Genomic DNA, 19,043 nt, shown 5'->3' with positions numbered 1-19,043 from the left:
CAGTGATGAAATTCCTCCGGCTGCTGAACCAGATGTGGAACTGCCTTGTTAAACTGGTGTCGTCTTGGCTCAGGCCCTCACCATCCCATAGCAACAAGTGGAAATAATGCTTCTTCCTAAGTGTGAACATTCCTACGAGGCCTTACACTTTATAGAAGGCCTTCTGATACATTTGTCTTCCTAACAGTGCTATGAGGCGCTTGATTTTTATATCCATTTATATCCATTTTGCAGATGAAGACATAGAGACAGATAAAATGAATTGCCCAAGGTTTACTGGGCTCATGAAGTGGAGTCAGGAGTTGAACTTGGGCCTTCTGACATGGGCTCCTGTACTCTTCCCTGCCCTGTGGGAATGAGGTGGGAGATGCCCTGACTCAGGAAGCCTGTCTAGGAGCCCCTGTTCTGGTCAGAAGTTTGCTTTAAAATTTTTTAACTTAATTAAAAAAATTTTGTTCATTCCAGTTCAGCGGGAATATCCACTACATTCGCAGTACATCACTAGACTCTGGGGTGTTAGAGATGAATGAAACAGTCCCAACTTTCACGGAGCTGACATCTAAGCAGCCAGTCAGAATACAAAGCAAAATGCAGAAGAGGCCAGAACAGAGAAATAAACTCCAAGTTTTTGGAGCACTAAGGAAGGGAAGTAGGAAAATCTTCACAGAGACTTTGGCATTTGAGCTGAGTTGTGAAGGGTGAGTGAACAGCATTTTAGAAAGGAGAATTTGGAAAGGCAAGATGTTCATTTTGACAGAGCTGGACCAAAGTTGGGAATAATTTGGCATGTTCTGGGCATATGTGATTCAGTGTGGCCATAGTACAGTGTAGAACAGAGGGTCTCAAACTTTAATGTGCCTAAGAGCCCCACCAGGGTACAGCCACTTTGAAAGGCTTGGCCACGGTGCTCGGGTGATTTGCAGGCTATACTCTTTTTTTTTTTTTTTTTTTTTTTTTAACAGTGATTTGTTTTGCTATGGATTTTTTTTTTTTTTTTAATGAGGATCTTGAATCAGATGCGTATGTTTTGATTGATTGATTGATTGATTGATTTTGGCTGTGTTGGGTCTTCGTTTCTGTGCGAGGGCTTTCTCCAGTTGTGGCAAGCGGGGGCCACTCTTCATCGCGATGCGCGGGCCTCTCACCGCCGCGGCCTCTCTCGCCGCGGAGCACAGGCTCCAGACGCGCAGGCTCAGCAGTTGTGGCTCACGGGCCCAGCCGCTCCGCGGCATGTGGGATCTTCCCAGGCCAGGGCTCGAACCCGTGTCCCCTGCATTAGCAGGCAGACTCTCAACCACTGCGCCACCAGGGAAGCCCCCAGGCTATACTCTTGATGACTGTTGTTTGTTGTCTTCCTCAAACACAGCTTTGATCAGGTCCCTCTCCTGCTTCATTGTGTCCTGTGTCAGTCAGGAGGCTTAGTGATAAGCAGCAGAAGCTGCCTCTGGCTAGCTCAAACAGAAAAGGAGTTTATTGGAAGGATCAGAATCACGGACTGATCAGAAAACCTGGAGAGTCAGACTTGGAAAATGGGCTGGAGCCAAGGGCGGCTCAGCAGCAGAGTCCAGCTGAGGATAGCCTGGAGCAACCTGTTTAGGGCCGTGCTGCCTCAGTGATCTCTGCCTTGTCTCTGCTTCCTGGGGTCATTCCTGCAAGAGTCTTTTTCCTGGTGGGATCATGCATTCATCAGAGCCGACTGGCAGGAAGCCTTACCACCAAGACCACCCAGTGGGCGTTCTCCAAAAGGAAGATCAGGGTGCTGATGGGAGGGTCGGGCTGAAGGATGACAGACAAAAGAAAAGTTGCAGATGTCCACTATGTTTTCTGTGCTATGCCGTATGGCGCTGCTAAGGCCTTTCACAACTTAAGTGTAAGCAGCTCCACCTCTCCACTCTGTTCCATGTGCTGTCCGCTGCATCTCCTTCCAGGACATTTCCTGGTGCTGTGGTTTTGCTCAGACTGTTTCCTTTGCCTGCAATACACCTCCCTCTCTAACTCATGAAAGTCTCTTCACTCTTCTAGGCTCCGCTTTCACTGCCTGCCAGGATGGGTCGGTCCTCTCTCTGCCCTCTGACAGCCCTTTCTTTGTGAGGCACCTGTCTGTTCTCGCCCTTGTCATAGTGTGTGGAGTTGGTTGGATTTCTCCGTCTTCCCTGTGAGGTTGAGGGGTGGGAAGGGAAACAACACTTCGGAGTCCTTCCTCTATGCTGGGTCCCACTCCCGGCACTGCAGTGCACGGTGTATGCGCGTGCTGGGTGGCTGTTTGTAGCATGATTTAATAACCTGCTTTGCAAGTATTATTTTTGTCCTTAGTCTGAGGGAGATTTGGGGGTGTGGTAATGAATGGAAGGGTACGTTGGTGAGTCGTTGGGGGTCTTTCACTTTTGCCTGAATGCTTTAAGGACTGAAAAAGGTTGAGGTCCCCAGCTCTGGAGACTCTACCCGCAGGAGGACAGTTCAGGTGAAGAAGTGGCTTTTGCCAGACTTTGTGGACACTCGGTCACCTGGCATTGTGCAACGCCAGGCCCTCGAACAGGATTGTGCGGGAGCGTTCCTTGGAGTCTTACTCTCTGTCTGTTGCTCAACTTTTAGTCTCTTGTTCCAGGAGAGTGAAAGGGAGAACAGTGCGATGCGGGTGGGAGCAGACGAAGAGTTGGGAGCTACAGGACACCTGGGAAGACACTCCTTCCCTTCCCCAGCTGGGGGTATTCGTTCTCATTCGAGAACGAGGCTCCTACTGAGCATCTGTCTGATGCCAGGCTCTGTCTGGTGACATCTACGCAATAATAGAAACGAAGCATCTGTCCAGTGTGGTGGCTAAGAGCTTGACCCCGAATCCCAGCTCTGCCACCTGCTGACTGTGTGACATTAGACAAGTTACTTAAGCTCTCTGTGCCTCATCTTCCTTGTGTGTCAAGTGGAGGTGATAATGGCATCCATCTCAAAGTGTTGTGGAGATTAAGTGATGAAATCTGTGTGAAGTGCTTAATGTAATTGCTGACACATGGTAAGAGCTCAGGAAACATGAACAATTACTGTACTATTTTTATTATTACTGCTAGTAATTGGCTTGAGTTTTTTCTTAATTGTTGTTCTCAAAGTCTGTTCTTAATCTCTTTCTAAAAGCAAGCATTTCAAAGTAATAAATGGAATAAGATGGACAGCCTTTCAAACAGGGAGTGTCAACAAATCTGATGCCTTTAATTTGGTGTTGGGTAAGGGCTGGAGGCCTGGGTTCCCGGCCAGGACACAGGGTGGGGCTGTCGCATGGGTGGGGACATTCTAGAGCCCAGTAGCTGTGAGGTGGGGCAGCCCCAGGGGTGGAGGGACTCCTGAGAGGAAGCCCCCCAGTGTGCTTGTTGGGACGACTTCTGGAGCAGGGTGCCTGCGGAAAGAGCACCGGGCCTGGGCGAGGGTGGAGGAGGCTCCTGCCCCAGCCTGCCGCTCGCTGACTCACCTGCCTCGCACCCCCTCTTTGGACTTGGACTTGGACTTGTTTCTTCCTGTGTAACAAGCCCCACCACCATCACCACTTCCAGGCGCTTCTGTGCCAGGCACTGTTCTAAGTGCTGTGCATAGAGTAACTCATTTAAAAGAGTGCTCGAAGCTACCTCACGGGGTGATTTGAATTGTATACCGGGATGTGTGGAACTGCTAGCAAGGTGTTAAAAGCAGAAACAACTGGGGACTTCCCCGGCGGTCCAGTGGTTAAGACTCTGTCCTTCTAGTACATGGGGCTCAGGTTCAATCCCTAGTCAGGGAACTAAGATCCCGCAAGCCACGTGGCACGACTTACAACTGAGTGACACTGCTAATGAAGTTCTTTTCTAGTAAAGAAAAAGAAATCACATTTAAACTTTGTCTATGAATACACCCATACTCACACACAAACATGAGATAAATCTCAGTAAAAATCAACAACAGAAGCTTTTTAAGCAACATACTCCCAACAGGTTCCTCTTGCATCATGCGCCGTTTTTCATCCCATCACTCAGCAGCTGGCCCTGGCAAATGTTTACACAGGGTTTCTTTGCCAGAACATGTGCCTCTTGAAGGTGTTCAGTTTTGTGTCTGGCACGTGGTCGGCTAAGTTAATGTTTGTTGAATGCACGTCTTAAGGGATGTGTCTTTATTGATTTGTTATTTATTTGAAGAAAGAGAGGTGTTCTAGAAAGGAGCATCTTGTCAAGGCAGAAGGTCTCATTTGGAGAATAATTTAATAATTTGGGAGGAAGGTATACTTGCAAAATGCAGTCAGGCAAAAATCTCTCTCCTCTACTCCCCCATGAATCAGTTACATGGGTGTTGCCCTGAGATGAATCTTCTTCCATTAACATTGAACTTAATATTGAGAGCAACGAGATGGATTACATTAAGTGCCCCCCTCCACACACACCCAGATTCCCCGTGCTTTACTGTCACTCCAGGTCTGTCTTGCATCTTTCTCCCAAGTTGTAAAATCCAAGAAATGTTTGTTTTGTAGGGGAAGATAGAGTGCATAGAGGGGAGACTCAGACAAACCTAAATACAGATATAAATTCAGGTCTCAGCTCAGCCACTTTGTAGCTTACATGAGAGGCTTGGGAAAGTAGTTTAACTTCTCTGAACCTTATTTTCCTCACTTGTAAAGTAGAATAATAATACTAGCATCTGGGTCTGTGTAAAGTACTAAGTAGGTATCAGTGATAGCTATTATCATGTTGTTCACATAGAATCAATATGAAATTAATTTTAGTCATAACCACCTTCTGTGCATTTAAATAAAATATGAACTATAAATTTGATTTCTAATTAGAAAATAAGTTTTATTAGCTTTGTCACTGAGTTGTTTTTGCTTTTAAACATCAGTAATGTGACCATTGGCTTTTATTCAGAGGTTAAATTGGAATCTAACCTGGAGATGTCCCTTTTTCAAATGTTACGATAAAAAAGAAACTATGAAAAAGTCAAATACATTTTATTACGTGCTGGACATATTTCTGTATATTAATATGCACCCATTGGAGTTTGGATTATTCCCATATTTATAAGTAAACAAGCAGTCTCAGGGAGAGTAATGAATTTTCCAAAGGCAGCACAACAATTACATTACTAGATTCACAACCCAGTCCTGCTGATTCCACAGCCAGTTCTCTTTGAATTTAAACTTGGGAATCCCCATGTTGTTTGGCCTTCCAGTTAAGTCTTGGTTTACCTTTTTGACCTCCTGCTTTTCTTCTTTAATATGATTCTTTGCCACACTTCCTTCACACAGTCCCTAAGAGATAGGTGGCCTGTTTCCCAGTTTTCATACATAACCAGAACTTTTAATTGATTTTCAGAAGAGTCTCTCCCTCAGTTGATGAAGTTATCCTAGTTTTTGTTTTAGCTACTTTGATATTCTCCTCTCAAGTCAGAATTTAGCCCTAAGTTTTGGCTCAGAATGAGTCTTACTGAGCTCATGATGTCTGGGGACTTTGGGCAGGTCAGCAGCCCCTGTACAAACCAGAGTGAGCAGCTGCTGAGCTGCAGGGCTTCCCTTCCTAGAGCATTGTTGGACAACTCGCTGTGGCCTTTCCTTCTTTAATAAGGAGAAAGACCAAGTTCATTACCATGAGCTGCAGATCCCTTCATGATCTGGTCCTGACTACCTGCCCAGCCTGGTGCACTCCAGCTGCCCGTCATGCAGCTCAGGCCTGCAAGCCTTGGCTTATGGGAGTCCCCGGGCCTGGAATTCACCTTGCATCCTGATCCGCCTTCAGTCCCGCTTCTTCAGGAAGCTGCTCGACCTGCTGGAGTCAGTGATTTTCTCGTATCCCCTCTGTCCTCCTTGTCTGCTGTGACAGTCACCACAGACCAGATTTGTCACTTTCACAAACTCCTTGTGGCCAAGGGGTGTTTTATCATCTCTGTGGGCCAGCACACAGTAGGTGTTCAACACATTTAAAACCTCTTGCATTTACATACCTACTTCACCAAAAGTGGAAGCTTTGCAGAAATTGCATAAATTTGTCCAGATTTTCCAGGGTAATCCAAATTTCAAAAATTTCTTGTCCCATTGTGAGGTGGTGTCCCTTCCAGTTTTGGTTCAGAAAGCATGTTTGCCATTTTTATAGATTGCATGAAGGTTGCATTTGAGGGCATCTCAGTGAATCGATGCCAGTTTTTTTAACTACCAGAGTGCTTAGTGCCTGGAGAGGTACAGGGGAGTGGAAGATTTTGTCTAGGTGCTTGTAGAACACAAGATATAAGAAAAGCATTAAAAGGCTTCCCTGGTGGTGCACTGGTTGAGAATCTGCCTGCCAAGGCAGGGGACATGGGTTCGAGCCCTGCTCCGGGAAGATCCCACATGCCACGGAGCAGCTAAGCCCATGCGCCACAACTACTGAGCCTGCACTCTAGAGCCCACGAGCCATAACTACTGAGCCCGCGTGCCACAATTACTGAAACCTGCTTGCCTAGAGCCCGTGCTCTGCAACAAGAGAAGCCACCGCAATTAGAAGCCCGCGCACCGCAATGAAGAGTAGCCCCCGCTCTTGCAGCTAGAGGAAGCCTGCGTGCAGCAATGAAGACCCAATGCAGCCCAAAATTAATTAATTAATTAATTTTAAAAAAAGAAAAGCATTAAAAAAATACATCTTACTGTATGTAATATGGCAAAATAAAATTTTTTAAGGTTAAAAACATACTCTTATACTAATATATCATCAGCACATACCAAAGATTTATTAGCATTATTGAGAAAACCAGCAGGATGACCAGGCTGGATTCAAGGTGAATGCAAGAAACTGATATTTACATAGTTGGAAAGAAATAAGATTGCAAATTTAGATGCATAACTGGTTAATGTCCTACAGGGCAATAAAAACAAAGCTTTCAAGGTTATCTTTTTTACCAGAGAGAAATCATTTGCAACTTGTTTATGTTCTACATGAGAACATCTAATTTTACAGAATGTGCGCCTAATCAGTAGTAAATAGGAAGTCAGGCAACTTTATGTTTCTGTAGAGCATCAGATGACCTTTAGAGCATTGTCTAAACCAGAGTTTAGACAATGCTCTGGTATGACTTTAAAGAGAACTGTACTTTCTTTGTTTTGGCTGTGTTGGGTCTTAATTGCTGTCCTGGGGCTTCCTCTAGTTGTGGCGAGCGGGGGCTACTCTTGGTTGCGGTGCGCGGGCTTCTCATTGCGGTGGCTTCTCTTGTTGCGGAGCACGGGCTCTAGGCGCGTGGGCTTCAGTAGTTGTGGTGCACGGGCTTAGTTGCTCCGCAGCATGTGGGATCTTCCCGGACCAGGGCTCGAACCCGTGTCCCCTCCATTGGCAGGCGGTTTCTTAACCACTGCGCCAGCAGGGAAGCCCGGAACTGTACTTTTTAAAATTTCCCGTATTTTCAAGTTTTAGACTTTTTTTTTTAACAAATAAATCACAGTTGGGTTCAAGAGCTAAAAGATGGCTGGATCTGAGGTAGAAAAGAGTCCTTGGTGAAAGAAATTGTAAGTCATTTTGAAATGGAATTGTGCAGTTAAAGGAAGAGGGCTGTAACAAGCAGAAAGGGTAAGGCACCCCTCCCCCACCCCCCAAAGACATGTGCCAAAAAGGAAGGGAGTGGGTATTTTTCCAGGCTGGATGATGAGCTAAGGTGAGTGGGAAGTGAAATCCCCTGGAGTAGGAGGGAGCAATTGGTAGGAAGCTATGAAGCTCATGTTCAAGAAGTTTGATTTGCTTTGAAAGACTGTTGGACCAACAAGATACTCAAAGAAGACGATTGTCACTGGGTTGAAGGCTGCGGTTGAAATCAAGGCAGGGTATGGAAGTGGAGCAAAGAGATAACTCTGTGATACTACGGAAGGAGACCTGCCAGGAATTCATAGCGAACTCATGGCAGAGGAAAGAAGAAGAAAGAGCAATTGAAGGTAGTGCCGAAGATCACTCTCTTTTGATTGAAACTCAAGAGCTGGCTCGGGTCTCCTGCTGTGTTGGACCAGAGAAGCCAGGACCAGCCAGCTGAGCTGGGGCCCTCTGGGGCTGCCCCTGATACCCAGGCTGGGCAGGCGGCGAGAGAGCCAGACAGAGCAGACCAGAGGCCGTTTGAGAATGACTTGGCTTCTCTTCGTGTTTTCTTTTTCTCTTAATTTTCAAATGTTTTATTTTATTATGTAATACTTGATATGTGCAAAGGAATATATGACACCTTTGTGTGTGTTGTGGAACACAAGCATTTAAGAACCCCACCTCCTCACCCAGTTTCCCTTTGTGGTTTCTCTGCCAGTAAAAAGAGTTCACTCATCCCTTGCTTAAAATATAGGATGCCCGAGTCACTAGTTTGTCATCCTGTGTCATTCGGCGCCTCCTCCAGACTCTCTTTCCCCAGGATGGTGACCCAGAATTCCCTTGAAGTACACAATTCTGTCCCTGTGCTCTGAGCTTCTTACCAAATGGATGTGCCTCCTGGTGTTTGAGTGGAGCAATTTTTTTTTTTTTAATTTTTATTTATTTATTTATTTATTTATTTTTGGCTGTGCTGGGTCTTTGGTTCGTGCGAGGGCTTTCTCCAGTTGCGGCAAGCGGGGGCCACTCTTCATCGCGGTGCGGGGACCGCCCTTCATCGCGGTGCGCGGGCCTTTCTCTATCGCGGCCCCTCCCGTCGCGGGGCACAGGCTCCAGAAGCGCAGGCTCAGCAGCCGTGGCTCACGGGCCCAGCCGCTCCGCGGCATGTGGGATCCTCCCAGACCAGGGCTCGAACCCGTGTCTCCTGCATTAGCAGGCAGATTCTCAACCACTGCGCCACCAGGGAAGCCCTGAGTGGAGCAATTTTAAGGCAGCAGTTTGCCTGCTGTAACTGTCCCTCTGTTCCTTCTGTTATTGCTTGCATTTCAGGGCTTCTGGGTTGAAGGGTGTGGTTGACAGCCCAGCTCCGTAACTGCCCCTCTGGGTGACTTGAATGGGGATAACTGATGTTTTAGGTCCTGAGAAAGCAGTGGTGATCACAAACAGCAAAATGGTGGAAAAATGAAGAGTTATCTTACCATTGACCCTCAGGCTTGATATGGGTCTACATTTTATTTTATTTTTTTTAATTTTAAGATTCTTTAATTATTAGAAAAAAAACATCCTAGGAGGGGAGACAGGATCGTCAGCTTGAAAGCAGGATACTTGCTGCTCAAGAAGGGTTCTTGCTGGGGATTAGATTTTGTGTTTACCTCCCTCTCCCCCACTGGTTGTGGTCTATCTCACTCCCAACAGCCTTACACACATCACACACCATGCTTCTGTGTTCTTAGGTTTGTTGGGCAGACCTAATGTGAAAGATGAAATGAACAAAAGTAACTGAAGAAAGTTTAGGTCAATATCCTTATGATCTTTGGGAGGAGGAACAGAAACCATGTAATTTTACTACACAGGATTGAAATTGTTCTGCTGTAATGCAACATACACATTCCTAAAAATTACTGCACTATGCAAAATTACACAGTAAAAACCACAGGGCTTATGGGGAAAGTGGGGTTAGGGTCATAACACTCAAAAACTTCATAGGTGACCAGAAAAGATAGAGAAAAAATAAGTAGGCATTCTAAAAAAAAGATAGGGAGGTACAAACTACCATGTATAAAATAAATAAACTACAAGGATATATTTATTGTACAGCACAGGGACTATGGCCAATATTTTATAATAACTTTAAATAGAGTATAACCTATAAAGATTTTGAATCACTGTGTTGTACATCTGAAACTAACATTGTAAATCAACTATAGCCCAATAAAAAAATTAAAATTAAATGGTAAAAATAAATAAAAAATAAGATAGGACCCCCTAAACAGCACGGTTTTACAGATGTTAAGCGGCTAAGAAATGTATAACTACCACAATAAATGTAGCACTCTACCTTGAAAAAGACCTGAGGTTTGCTTGTGGAAGTGGGCGTTGGAAGGTTATAGCTCGCAAGTTATTGTGAAGTGATGGAAGGAAGGCTTTCTGAAGTCTGATGGAAATTTCTGACCCCAGATGTGGAGGGTTCTAGCTCGTAACGCATGCAGGTGATCTGACAGCTGGTGGATGTTTGAGGTGTGTGCATTTTTTGTTTTCCTGTGTGGCTCATTTCAGCTGGGTATGGTTTTTTGCATGTTTTAGTGTTTCTTTCATGCATAAGTAAACACAAAATTTATGTTATGCCCAAATTATTCCCTAATATATCCAATGCATTGGAATAAATCTGAATTTTCCAAAAAAAAAGTCAAAGCAAAACTAACTGTCAGAAACCACTGTGTATAACATGTACTAGCCAATACTAAGTGCCAGGCACTGCGTTGTAGATTCTATGTGAATTATCTCTCAACAACATGACGAATTAGATATAATTGTTAGCCACATTTTATAGGTGAGAAAACTGTGGCTCAGAGAGGTAAAACTTGCCCCAGGTTACAGCGCTAGGACAGGGTAGCTCTCAGTGACTATGCCATTCTCTTTCCTGAGCGAAAAAACAGAACAACAACAACAACAAAAACCCAACAAAGTGGGGCAAATATTTGCAAATATATAAGAACGAGCAAATATCCATAATATATGAAAGTTTTTTAAATCACTTTAAAGAGACAAATAGCCCAGTAGAAAAATGAACAGAGGTCAAGAGCAGGCAATTTACAAAGAAGGAATACAAATGGCCAATAAAATGGGGGGGGGGTGACGTTTGACCTCATTTAATACGCATTCATGTAAATTAGAACAATTAGATGTCGTTTTTTCCCACTATCAAATGGACAGAAATATTGGGCTGGCCAAGAAGTTCGTTCGAGTTTTTCCATAAGACATTACAGAAAAACTCGAAATTTTTGGCCAACCCATTAAATGCGGGGAAACACTGGCAAACGTATAGATTGTTGTAACCTTTCCAAAGTATATATACCTGTCATTTGACCCAGCCATCTAATTTCTAGAAATTTATCCTAAGAAAATAATCAGATAAATGGGAAAAGATGCTTGTTCAAAGATTTTTGTCAGAGTTGTTAATAATGCTGAGAAGATGAAAGCACTCATCCATCATCACTAAGTGGTTAAAGTCTGGTGCATTAATATAATACAATACAATGTATTGCTCCCAAAGGGAGCAGGGACAAAATAGCATCTTCAGCGTGATCCCATTTTTGTAAAACCATCCCACACATGTGCACACTTGTGTTTGCAGGCAAGCCTTGTATAGGAAGAAGTCTGGAAGGATACACATCAAAACATTGGCGGTAGATGTCTCAGGGTGGTGGAATTGCTGGATGATTTTTTTTTTTGGCTGCGTTGGGTTTTCGTTGCTGTGCACGGGCTTTCTCTAGTTGCAGTGAGCAGGAGCTACTCTTCGTTGCAGTGCGCGGGCTTCTCACTGCGGTGGCTTCTCTTGTTGTGGAGCACGGACTCTAGGTGCACGGGCTTCAGTAGTTGTGGCTCACGGGCTCTAGAGCGCAGGCTCAGTAGTTGTGGCGCATGGGCTCAGTTGCTCTGCGGCAGGTGGGATCTTCCCAGACCAGGGCTCGAACCCATGTCCCCTGCGTTGGCAGGCAGATTCTCAACCACTGCACCACCAGGGAAGCCCTGCTGGATGATTTTTATTTTTTATTTTTTCATTTAACTTTTTTCTAAATTTTTTGGTAGCGAATGTTACTTTTATGATTTAAAAAAGAAAATTATTTTAAAACATTGTCTAACACAAGATCCATAATAAATTCAAAATATAAGAATAAATGACTTCTGTAAAAGTAGTTCTTCTAGCACCTAACAGGGCTAGGTAACACGTACCCATTGAAAGAATTTTTGACTGACTGCAGTTTGGAGACAACGTTACCCCATTTGGGGCTTCCGATTCTTTATTCTTGACCAGAATTAATCTGACCAGATTTTGAGTTACCTCATTCTGAGGTAGATGCCGCTAGACTGAGCCAGACACAGTGGCTTATGTTACCTCTAGGTCACGAGCTCTGTAAAGTACAAGTGAACTTGGGGTCTCCTTGGATGAAGCCTGAGACTGTCAAGCACAGGTGACAGACGGAGCCTCTAATTTTGGTTACGTGATCAAAACCCAGATATAGTTTCTTGGGGCCCAGCCTACTTTATCAAGCAACTTAAATCTTAGTTTATGAAGCAGCTAAACACAGGAATGTGGCTTGGTGGGGGAGGGTGACTGACAGGAGCCCCCCCTCGAGGTGGGCTGGGGTTTGCAGACCCCGGGCGGCCGACCCAGCTCCAAGGAGGGCCGTGTCTGGCCTTCCATGTCTAGCCAAACTTCATTTTCAAACCTCCATAAAAACTGCCTTTCCCAGGCCTCCCTTCTCTAGGTTTCATGGCTCTCTGTGGACACGAGAGCCTGTGTGTCTGCAGCACACGAATGATTGAATGATGGGAGCAGGGAAGAGCCAGGAGACGTGGGGAGCTCCCGAGGTGTATCCACCAGGTACAGAGCAGATCTGCGCCTGGGTGGGCCTCGTTCCACTTACCGGGGCCTCCCCTTCTCTGTCACTGCAGACCAGATGGGTCCCCGGGAGGCCCAGCGTGCCTGCTGCAGCAGTGGCTCAAAGAACCTCTTCGTTACTTCTTCCTTCAAATGCTCAGTCTTAACGGCTCCCCTGTGCCCCTCAGCCCTGTGCCCATCTGCCTGACTGGAGATAGCTCCCTGGAGCTCCTCATGTGTGGGTCGAAAAGGATTTTTTTTTAAATTTAAGCAGTCGCATTCCATCTGCCTACACACACTTAACCTGCTTTGTGAACTAAGCTTTGTGACCTCTGTACATTACTTCACCAGCCAGCCCATGTCTCCCCGACAAAAGGTTCTAGAGAGCACTCGACAGGATAAGTGGAGCCAAGTGCCTGTTTAGTGGGGCTTCAGAAGCACCACTGATAGGGACCTTTGTAAGGGTCTGCCCCCACCAAGCACTTTGCATCAATTTTCTTACTAATCCTCACCACAAAGAAGCCAAGTGAGTCTTCTTGTGGCAGCCTCCTGTAAGGAAACGGGGGTGTAGAAAGAAGTGACTTGCCCACGTTCACACAGCTGATTAGATGGGCCCTTTGAGACCCACCTGGTGCCAAAGCCTGTGCCCATCTACTCTCTGGCCTCTTTTGCCTCCTTAGCTTAACATGGATTAGAACAATCAGCCAGGGAGTGATGTTCTCTTGGCTCACGAAGTAGTCCTCTGTGTTGATTCCCCAGAGGCAGGATTTTGTGAGAGTTCTGGAAAGCTCGACGAATTATTAGGTTTCTCTTAATTTCTTAAAGCATTTTATAATATTGTGTTGTGCTTGGAACGTGTCAGCACCAAGTTGTGTTTTGTTTAAATTTTGTGCTGAGTTTGAGGGTATTTCTTAGTTTAATCATGTACAAGGAATTGGAATTTGTTGGTACAGGTTACAATATCTGTGGCATTCTGCCCATTTCTCCCTCCCACAGATGACAGGCTGAGTGGGGACAGAGCAGAGTGTCGAGATGTTGGTAAATAACACCACTGTGTAGTCACTTAATCTTGTGAGATGCTGTTTTGCCAGCAGGTTGAACTGACTGAACACTGAACATGCTGAACTGCTAAGCTCCAGTTATCCTGTGTGGAGGTCACGCTAGAAACCCCTGGTAGCTTTGTGCTTGCCTAACATAAGACTCTTTATAGCCCAGATTCCTCCCCCTCACACACACAGACACACACACACACAGACACACACACACACAGACACACACTGCTAGAAACCTGGGAGGGACTTGCTGGTGGAGGTTTGACGAATGAATGGAGACAGTGTTTGGGGGCTTTTGTTTGTTTGTTTTTCGTTTTTCTTTGTTTTTTCTTTTTGGTGACCAAATCAGAGCATCCTGCAGCCTTGAGGGTTTTGAGGGGAGGGTGCCAGAGTTTAGGAACAAGCAGTAGCTTTTTGGGAATGTGTTGGAGAGGAAAGGGGAGAGAATGTGGACAGGGTAGAGAATTGTAGATCTGAACATACCTGGGTCAAAGTTGAGGCCCCAGACTCCTAATGGGGAGCAGCCCTATGGGGAGGAAGGAGTCATGAGAGACGAGTTGTTAGTCGTGGATTAAGTTCGATTTGGGTAAACCATTGGGAGGATGAAGCAGGGGAAGAGGCCCTCTGGGCTGGGAATTTAGGGGTCCCGGGTACTTGGAGCATGATCTGTCAATAGAAGGCGGCATGGTGTCCAGCAGACACATCCCCTTGGCTCCACAGGCTCCTTGCCCAGAGGAAAGGGGCACAGCCAGAGGGGTCCAGGGCCCGGGCTGTTCTGCCCTGACCTTCTGACAGTGAAGGCACTGGGGTGCAGTCAAAGAAGGCGAGGCTGGGAGGCAGAGAACTGGTTCTAATCCTTGCTGTGCCCTGATGAGCTGTGTGACCTTGGCCGAGTTATTTCCCTGTCCTGGACTTCGTGTATGATCTTCCCATCCATTCCACCTCTAAAGTTCCATGACTTGGGGCCCATCAACTTCATCATCCCTGAGTGTTCCTGAGGGTACCAACAGTGCCCAGGGATATGCCCATCTTGGAGAGAAGGCCCAGAGCCTGCCTGTGGTGAGGAGAGTTGGGGTCTGGGGACTCCCCTGCCATGGGGAGCAGTGCTGAGACTGGAGGTGGCCTCAGAGTGCAAGGCTACTGAGCTCCAAAGACTCAGGACAGCGACTGCCCCAACCGTAAAACGCGACCAGCCATACCCTCCAGGAGGAACATTCACCCAGCACAGAGGTAGCTTCTATTAGGCCTGGTACAGACAATGAGGAAAGTGGGTAGAACAAGCCTGGAGGTGGTGAGGAGGGAGAACATCAACCAAGTGAAGTCCTGTCCCACTCTCCCTTGGTGGGCCATCTTGGCCCAGTTGATTCCCCATATGAGAGAGAGGCAACCCATCTCTGCAGTGTCTTGGGAAAGCTATTGGATTTTCATGCCTCGGTTTTTTAAGCAAATTTGAAAGTTAATAGATATTTTGGTTGGCAGTAAAATTACTCTTTTCCATTTGCTCACAGAGATGCTGCAGTTTGTCAGCAATCAAGTGGGAGAGTTCCCTGACTTGTTCTCAGAGCAGCTGTGCAGCTCCTTCCCTGGCGGCGGTGGAAGTGGCAACAGCGGCAGCAGCAATGGCGGCAGCAGCAGTGGCGGAGCCGGAGCCGGGGACCCCTCGGTGCAGCGGTCCTTCAGCCAGGTCCCGTTACCTTCCTTCTCGCCCTCGGCTACCTCCCCCCAGGCTCCAGCCCTACAAGTCAAGGCTCCCCCCACCGCGGTTCCCCCTCCGCCAAGGGCAACTCCCATTCTTCAGCCCCGCCCCCAGCCCCAGCCCCAGCCTCCAGCTCAGCTGCAGCAGCAGACAGTAATGATCACCCCGACATTCAGCACCGCTCCCCAGACGAGGATCATCCAGCAGCCTTTGATATACCAGAATGCAGCTACCAGCTTTCAAGGTGACTCAGAACTCAGATGTGATAGCGATTGGTTGGTTCAAAAGTTTTTGTGCCAGTTTGCAGACACTTCCGAGGTAGACTGTAAATAGTTCTGTCCTCTCTGGGGATGACACAGCCGATCAACTTGGCCCCGTCTCAATGAGGTTTCGGTAGCTGGCCGTAAGCATAGTGGTGCAGGAACACGTTCGGTCTCTTCAAATACCTTAATGTCTCTTGTGCCTGTTTCAAGGATGCGTGGTCAAAGACTCCAACGGGCACAGTAGCCACAGGGCTGTCCTGGTAACTAGAGGTGGGGGCTTGAATAAAATTAGTCTTAAAACTCACCCAGGCACCAGGAAGATCTCAGCACCTGTAGGTTGAGAACCATTCATCCAGGAGACATCTCCTGAGCATCCACTGCAGAGAAGAGTACGCCTTTTAACATAGGTGCCGTGTCTCCGAGTGGCAGGCCTCACAGTAGGCCCTCGGTGTGTGCTGAGTGACTTTCTGTGTTGTGCTGTGTCCCGGCACCTTTTCATCAGATTGCTCTCTGACCCTGTGGGGACCCCTGGGTGGGATTAGTATTGCTCTACTAATTTCAAAGGATCTGACAGTTCTTCAGTGGGCTTCAAGGGTTTAGGGGCTGGGGGGAGGCCACAAAGCGAAAAGCTGAGACCGTCATCCCAAAGTGCACTTTCCATTCATTTCACGGGAGGAAATGAAGCCCCAGGGAGTTGGTTCTCAACACCTGTTAACTCCCTTGCTGGGTGCAGTCACTTGCTGATTAGCTTCCCTCACCTCCACCCCAGCATCCGGAGTAATGAAATAATTTGTACTCGTTCCCTCAGAAATTGATGCAGCCCTTATGGGATATTCTTGTCATCTAGACCAGCTTGTAAATGGCTGTGCACATCTTCTTCAGCAACAGGTGGGGCGTTGGGATCATTAAGAGGCACTCCAGCCTGGGTTATTGCCACAGCTACGGTGACAGAATGCATTCCTCGTCCACGTGACTTTTTTTCTCCTCTTTTCCCAAGTCCTTCAGCCTCAAGTCCAAAGCCTAGTGACATCCTCCCAGGTGCAGCCGGTCACCATCCAGCAGCAGGTGCAGACGGTGCAGGCCCAGCGGGTGCTGACGCAGACAGCCAATGGCACGCTGCAGACCCTCGCCCCGGCCACGGTGCAGACAGTTGCTGCGCCCCAGGTGCAGCAGGTCCCGGTAGGTGGCTGACAGGAATTCAGGGAGGCCCTGGTTGGGGCTCTTGGCCGGCCTGTGGTTGAAGGTGTGGTCTACATGCTAGGCAGGACCAGCGGAGTGTGAGGGCGTGGCTTGCAGGGCAGGTAGGGGCACCTGGACCTTACGAGGCCCCCGTGAGACCTGGCAGAGAAGACATCTGTAGATGCACACTGGCACCCACCTAAACTCAGTAAATGCTGGTGTATTAACTCATTTACATATGTAATGGGTATAAAACTGAAAAGAAATGTGCCAGAATGTTCTTAAGCCGTGTATCGTAGTGGACTGTATTTCTTTTTTTTTTTTTAAAGAGCACCACCTTCTTTTTATTTATTTATTTATTTATTTATTTATTTATTTATTTATTTATTTATTTATTTATGGCTGTGTTGGGTCTTCGTTTCTGTGCGAGGGCTTTCTCTAGTTGCAGCGAGCGGGGGCCACTCTTCATCACGGTGCGCGGCCTCTCACTGTCGCGGCCTCTCTTGTTGTGGAGCACAGGCTCCAGACGCGCAGGCTCAGTAGTTGTGGCTCACGGGCCTAGTTGCTCCGCAGCATGTGGGATCTTCCCAGACCAGGGCTCGAACCCATGTCCCCTGCATTAGCAGGCAGATTCTCAACCACTGCACCACCAGGGAAGCCCTGTATTTCTAACTAATGAAGTAAGTTAGCTTTAAAAAACAATCCAGGTTTACCATTTTTGCTTCCCAGCCTTTTTCCTCACATTCCGAAGTTTGTCCACAATCAGGTCTCTCTCCCTTCCACGGTCCCCCCGAGCCATGCTTGCTCTGCCCCCGCTAGGCCGCTGGCACTGCTCTCCTCAAAGCCTTTCAGCCTTCCAACCCAGAACCCTCTGTAGATGTACGCCTTCTCTCCAGCAACCCAGTAATCAAGCTACATTCTCAGTTTTATGAAAATTTTATTTTATCATTCTTTTCTGGAGGGTCTATGCAGGAAGAAGTAATGCAAAATAGAAAAATAATGCTACCTTCCTTTTCCTTTTCTTCCTTTTCCATCCAGGTCCTGGTACAGCCTCAGATCATCAAGACAGATTCCCTTGTTTTGACCACACTGAAGACAGATGGCAGCCCTGTGATGGCGGCAGTCCAGAACCCAGCCCTCACTGCCCTCACCACCCCCATCCAGACAGCTGCCCTTCAAGTTCCGGTAAGAGCTGCCCCCCCACCCCCACTTTTGGGGGTTTTAGGCCTCAGAGATGATAACAAAGCCTCCAGATACTGAATAGATGCGGCAGCTCTGTGCAGTGTGTCAGTCAGATTGCAAAATTACCCCATTTTAGTTTTTTTTCCCCTTAAGTACCAGCACCGAGTGTTATGTGGGAGTACTAGGGTTTATGAGGGACAAGAGAGGAACAGCAGAGGAGCCCCAGTTTCTGGGCAACAGCTCCACACAGGACCATCCGCCTCTTAGGTCCTACTGATGGAGGTTTAGCTTCTGAAGGACCCTAGGCCGCCCAGGCAGGGAGGGGCTCCAAGGTGGGGGACATGAAAGGCACCCATACTTCAGTTGTAGGGTCTTGGCCACTGTCTCATCTTGTGGCAAGAGAGTCTGAGAGAAAAAAGTGATCAAAATTCAAAAGCAAGCCTTATTCATAAAAGCCAAGAACTGAAAACAACCCAACTATCCATCCAAAAAGAACGATTGATACATACAACTACGTGGCTAAACCTCAAAAACAGTACACTGAGCAAAAGATGCTTGTCACAGAAGAGTTCACGCTGATGATTCCATTTATACAGAGTTCAAGAAGACGGTGCTAGAAGTCAGAGCAGTGATTACTGCTCTGGGGGAAGGGGCATGAGGGAACTTTCTAAGGGGATAGAAATGGTCTGTATCTTGATCAGGGTTACCTTGGTTACACACATTGTATACATACATCACAATTCCATTAAGCTGTACACTTAAAATGTGTGTCTTTTACTATGTGTGAATTATTTCTTGATGACTAATGAAGTTAAGAAGCTTTTTGTGTGTTCATTGGCCATTTGGATATTGAGGCCATTTGTTGAAGAAAATAAAACTAAAATTAGTGAAAACAGAAACAAAGAGCAGGAAAAGCAGACTTGAGGGGAAAACGAGGAGAAGCCTCTCTAGTTGGTCTGTTTAATAAAATGGCTCTGATTGTCACTTCTGCCCTTGAGCTTTTTGATGGTCAAATCGTATAAGGAAATGCAGTAGGTTAACTTCACCGTCATGTGAGAGGAAAGTACATGTCATGCACCAGGAAAAAGTTTTGTGGTTGGTGCATTGTATGCGAGCTCAGAGGTGGCTAATGGGTTGACAGCAAAGCAGAAATTACATGACATGTTTCTGGCATCCCTACATCAAAGGTTGGTGTTTATCCACATTAATGCTGTTGTGGCACATGACTAATCAACAGTGATTCTGAGGTACCATGGCTCC

At 46.7% G+C, this 19,043-nt stretch overlaps 1 protein-coding gene across 1 annotated transcript in view; it reads left to right on the top strand.

Moving 5' to 3' along the window:
- The window catches only part of SREBF2 (sterol regulatory element binding transcription factor 2), a 60,782-nt gene that overhangs the window by 8,376 nt on the left and 33,363 nt on the right, over nucleotides 1-19,043 (top strand). The window contains exons 2-4 of the mRNA XM_057556342.1: nucleotides 14,972-15,403; nucleotides 16,420-16,601; nucleotides 17,640-17,786. Of these exons, the coding sequence (XP_057412325.1) occupies nucleotides 14,972-15,403; nucleotides 16,420-16,601; nucleotides 17,640-17,786 (761 nt within the window). The remainder of the gene's footprint in view (nucleotides 1-14,971; nucleotides 15,404-16,419; nucleotides 16,602-17,639; nucleotides 17,787-19,043) is intronic.

Source organism: Balaenoptera acutorostrata, chromosome 11 (assembly GCF_949987535.1).
Source record: "Balaenoptera acutorostrata chromosome 11, mBalAcu1.1, whole genome shotgun sequence".
In the NCBI taxonomy this organism is placed as follows: domain Eukaryota; kingdom Metazoa; phylum Chordata; class Mammalia; order Artiodactyla; family Balaenopteridae; genus Balaenoptera; species Balaenoptera acutorostrata.
This window is presented reverse-complemented; position numbering and strand designations above follow the sequence as displayed.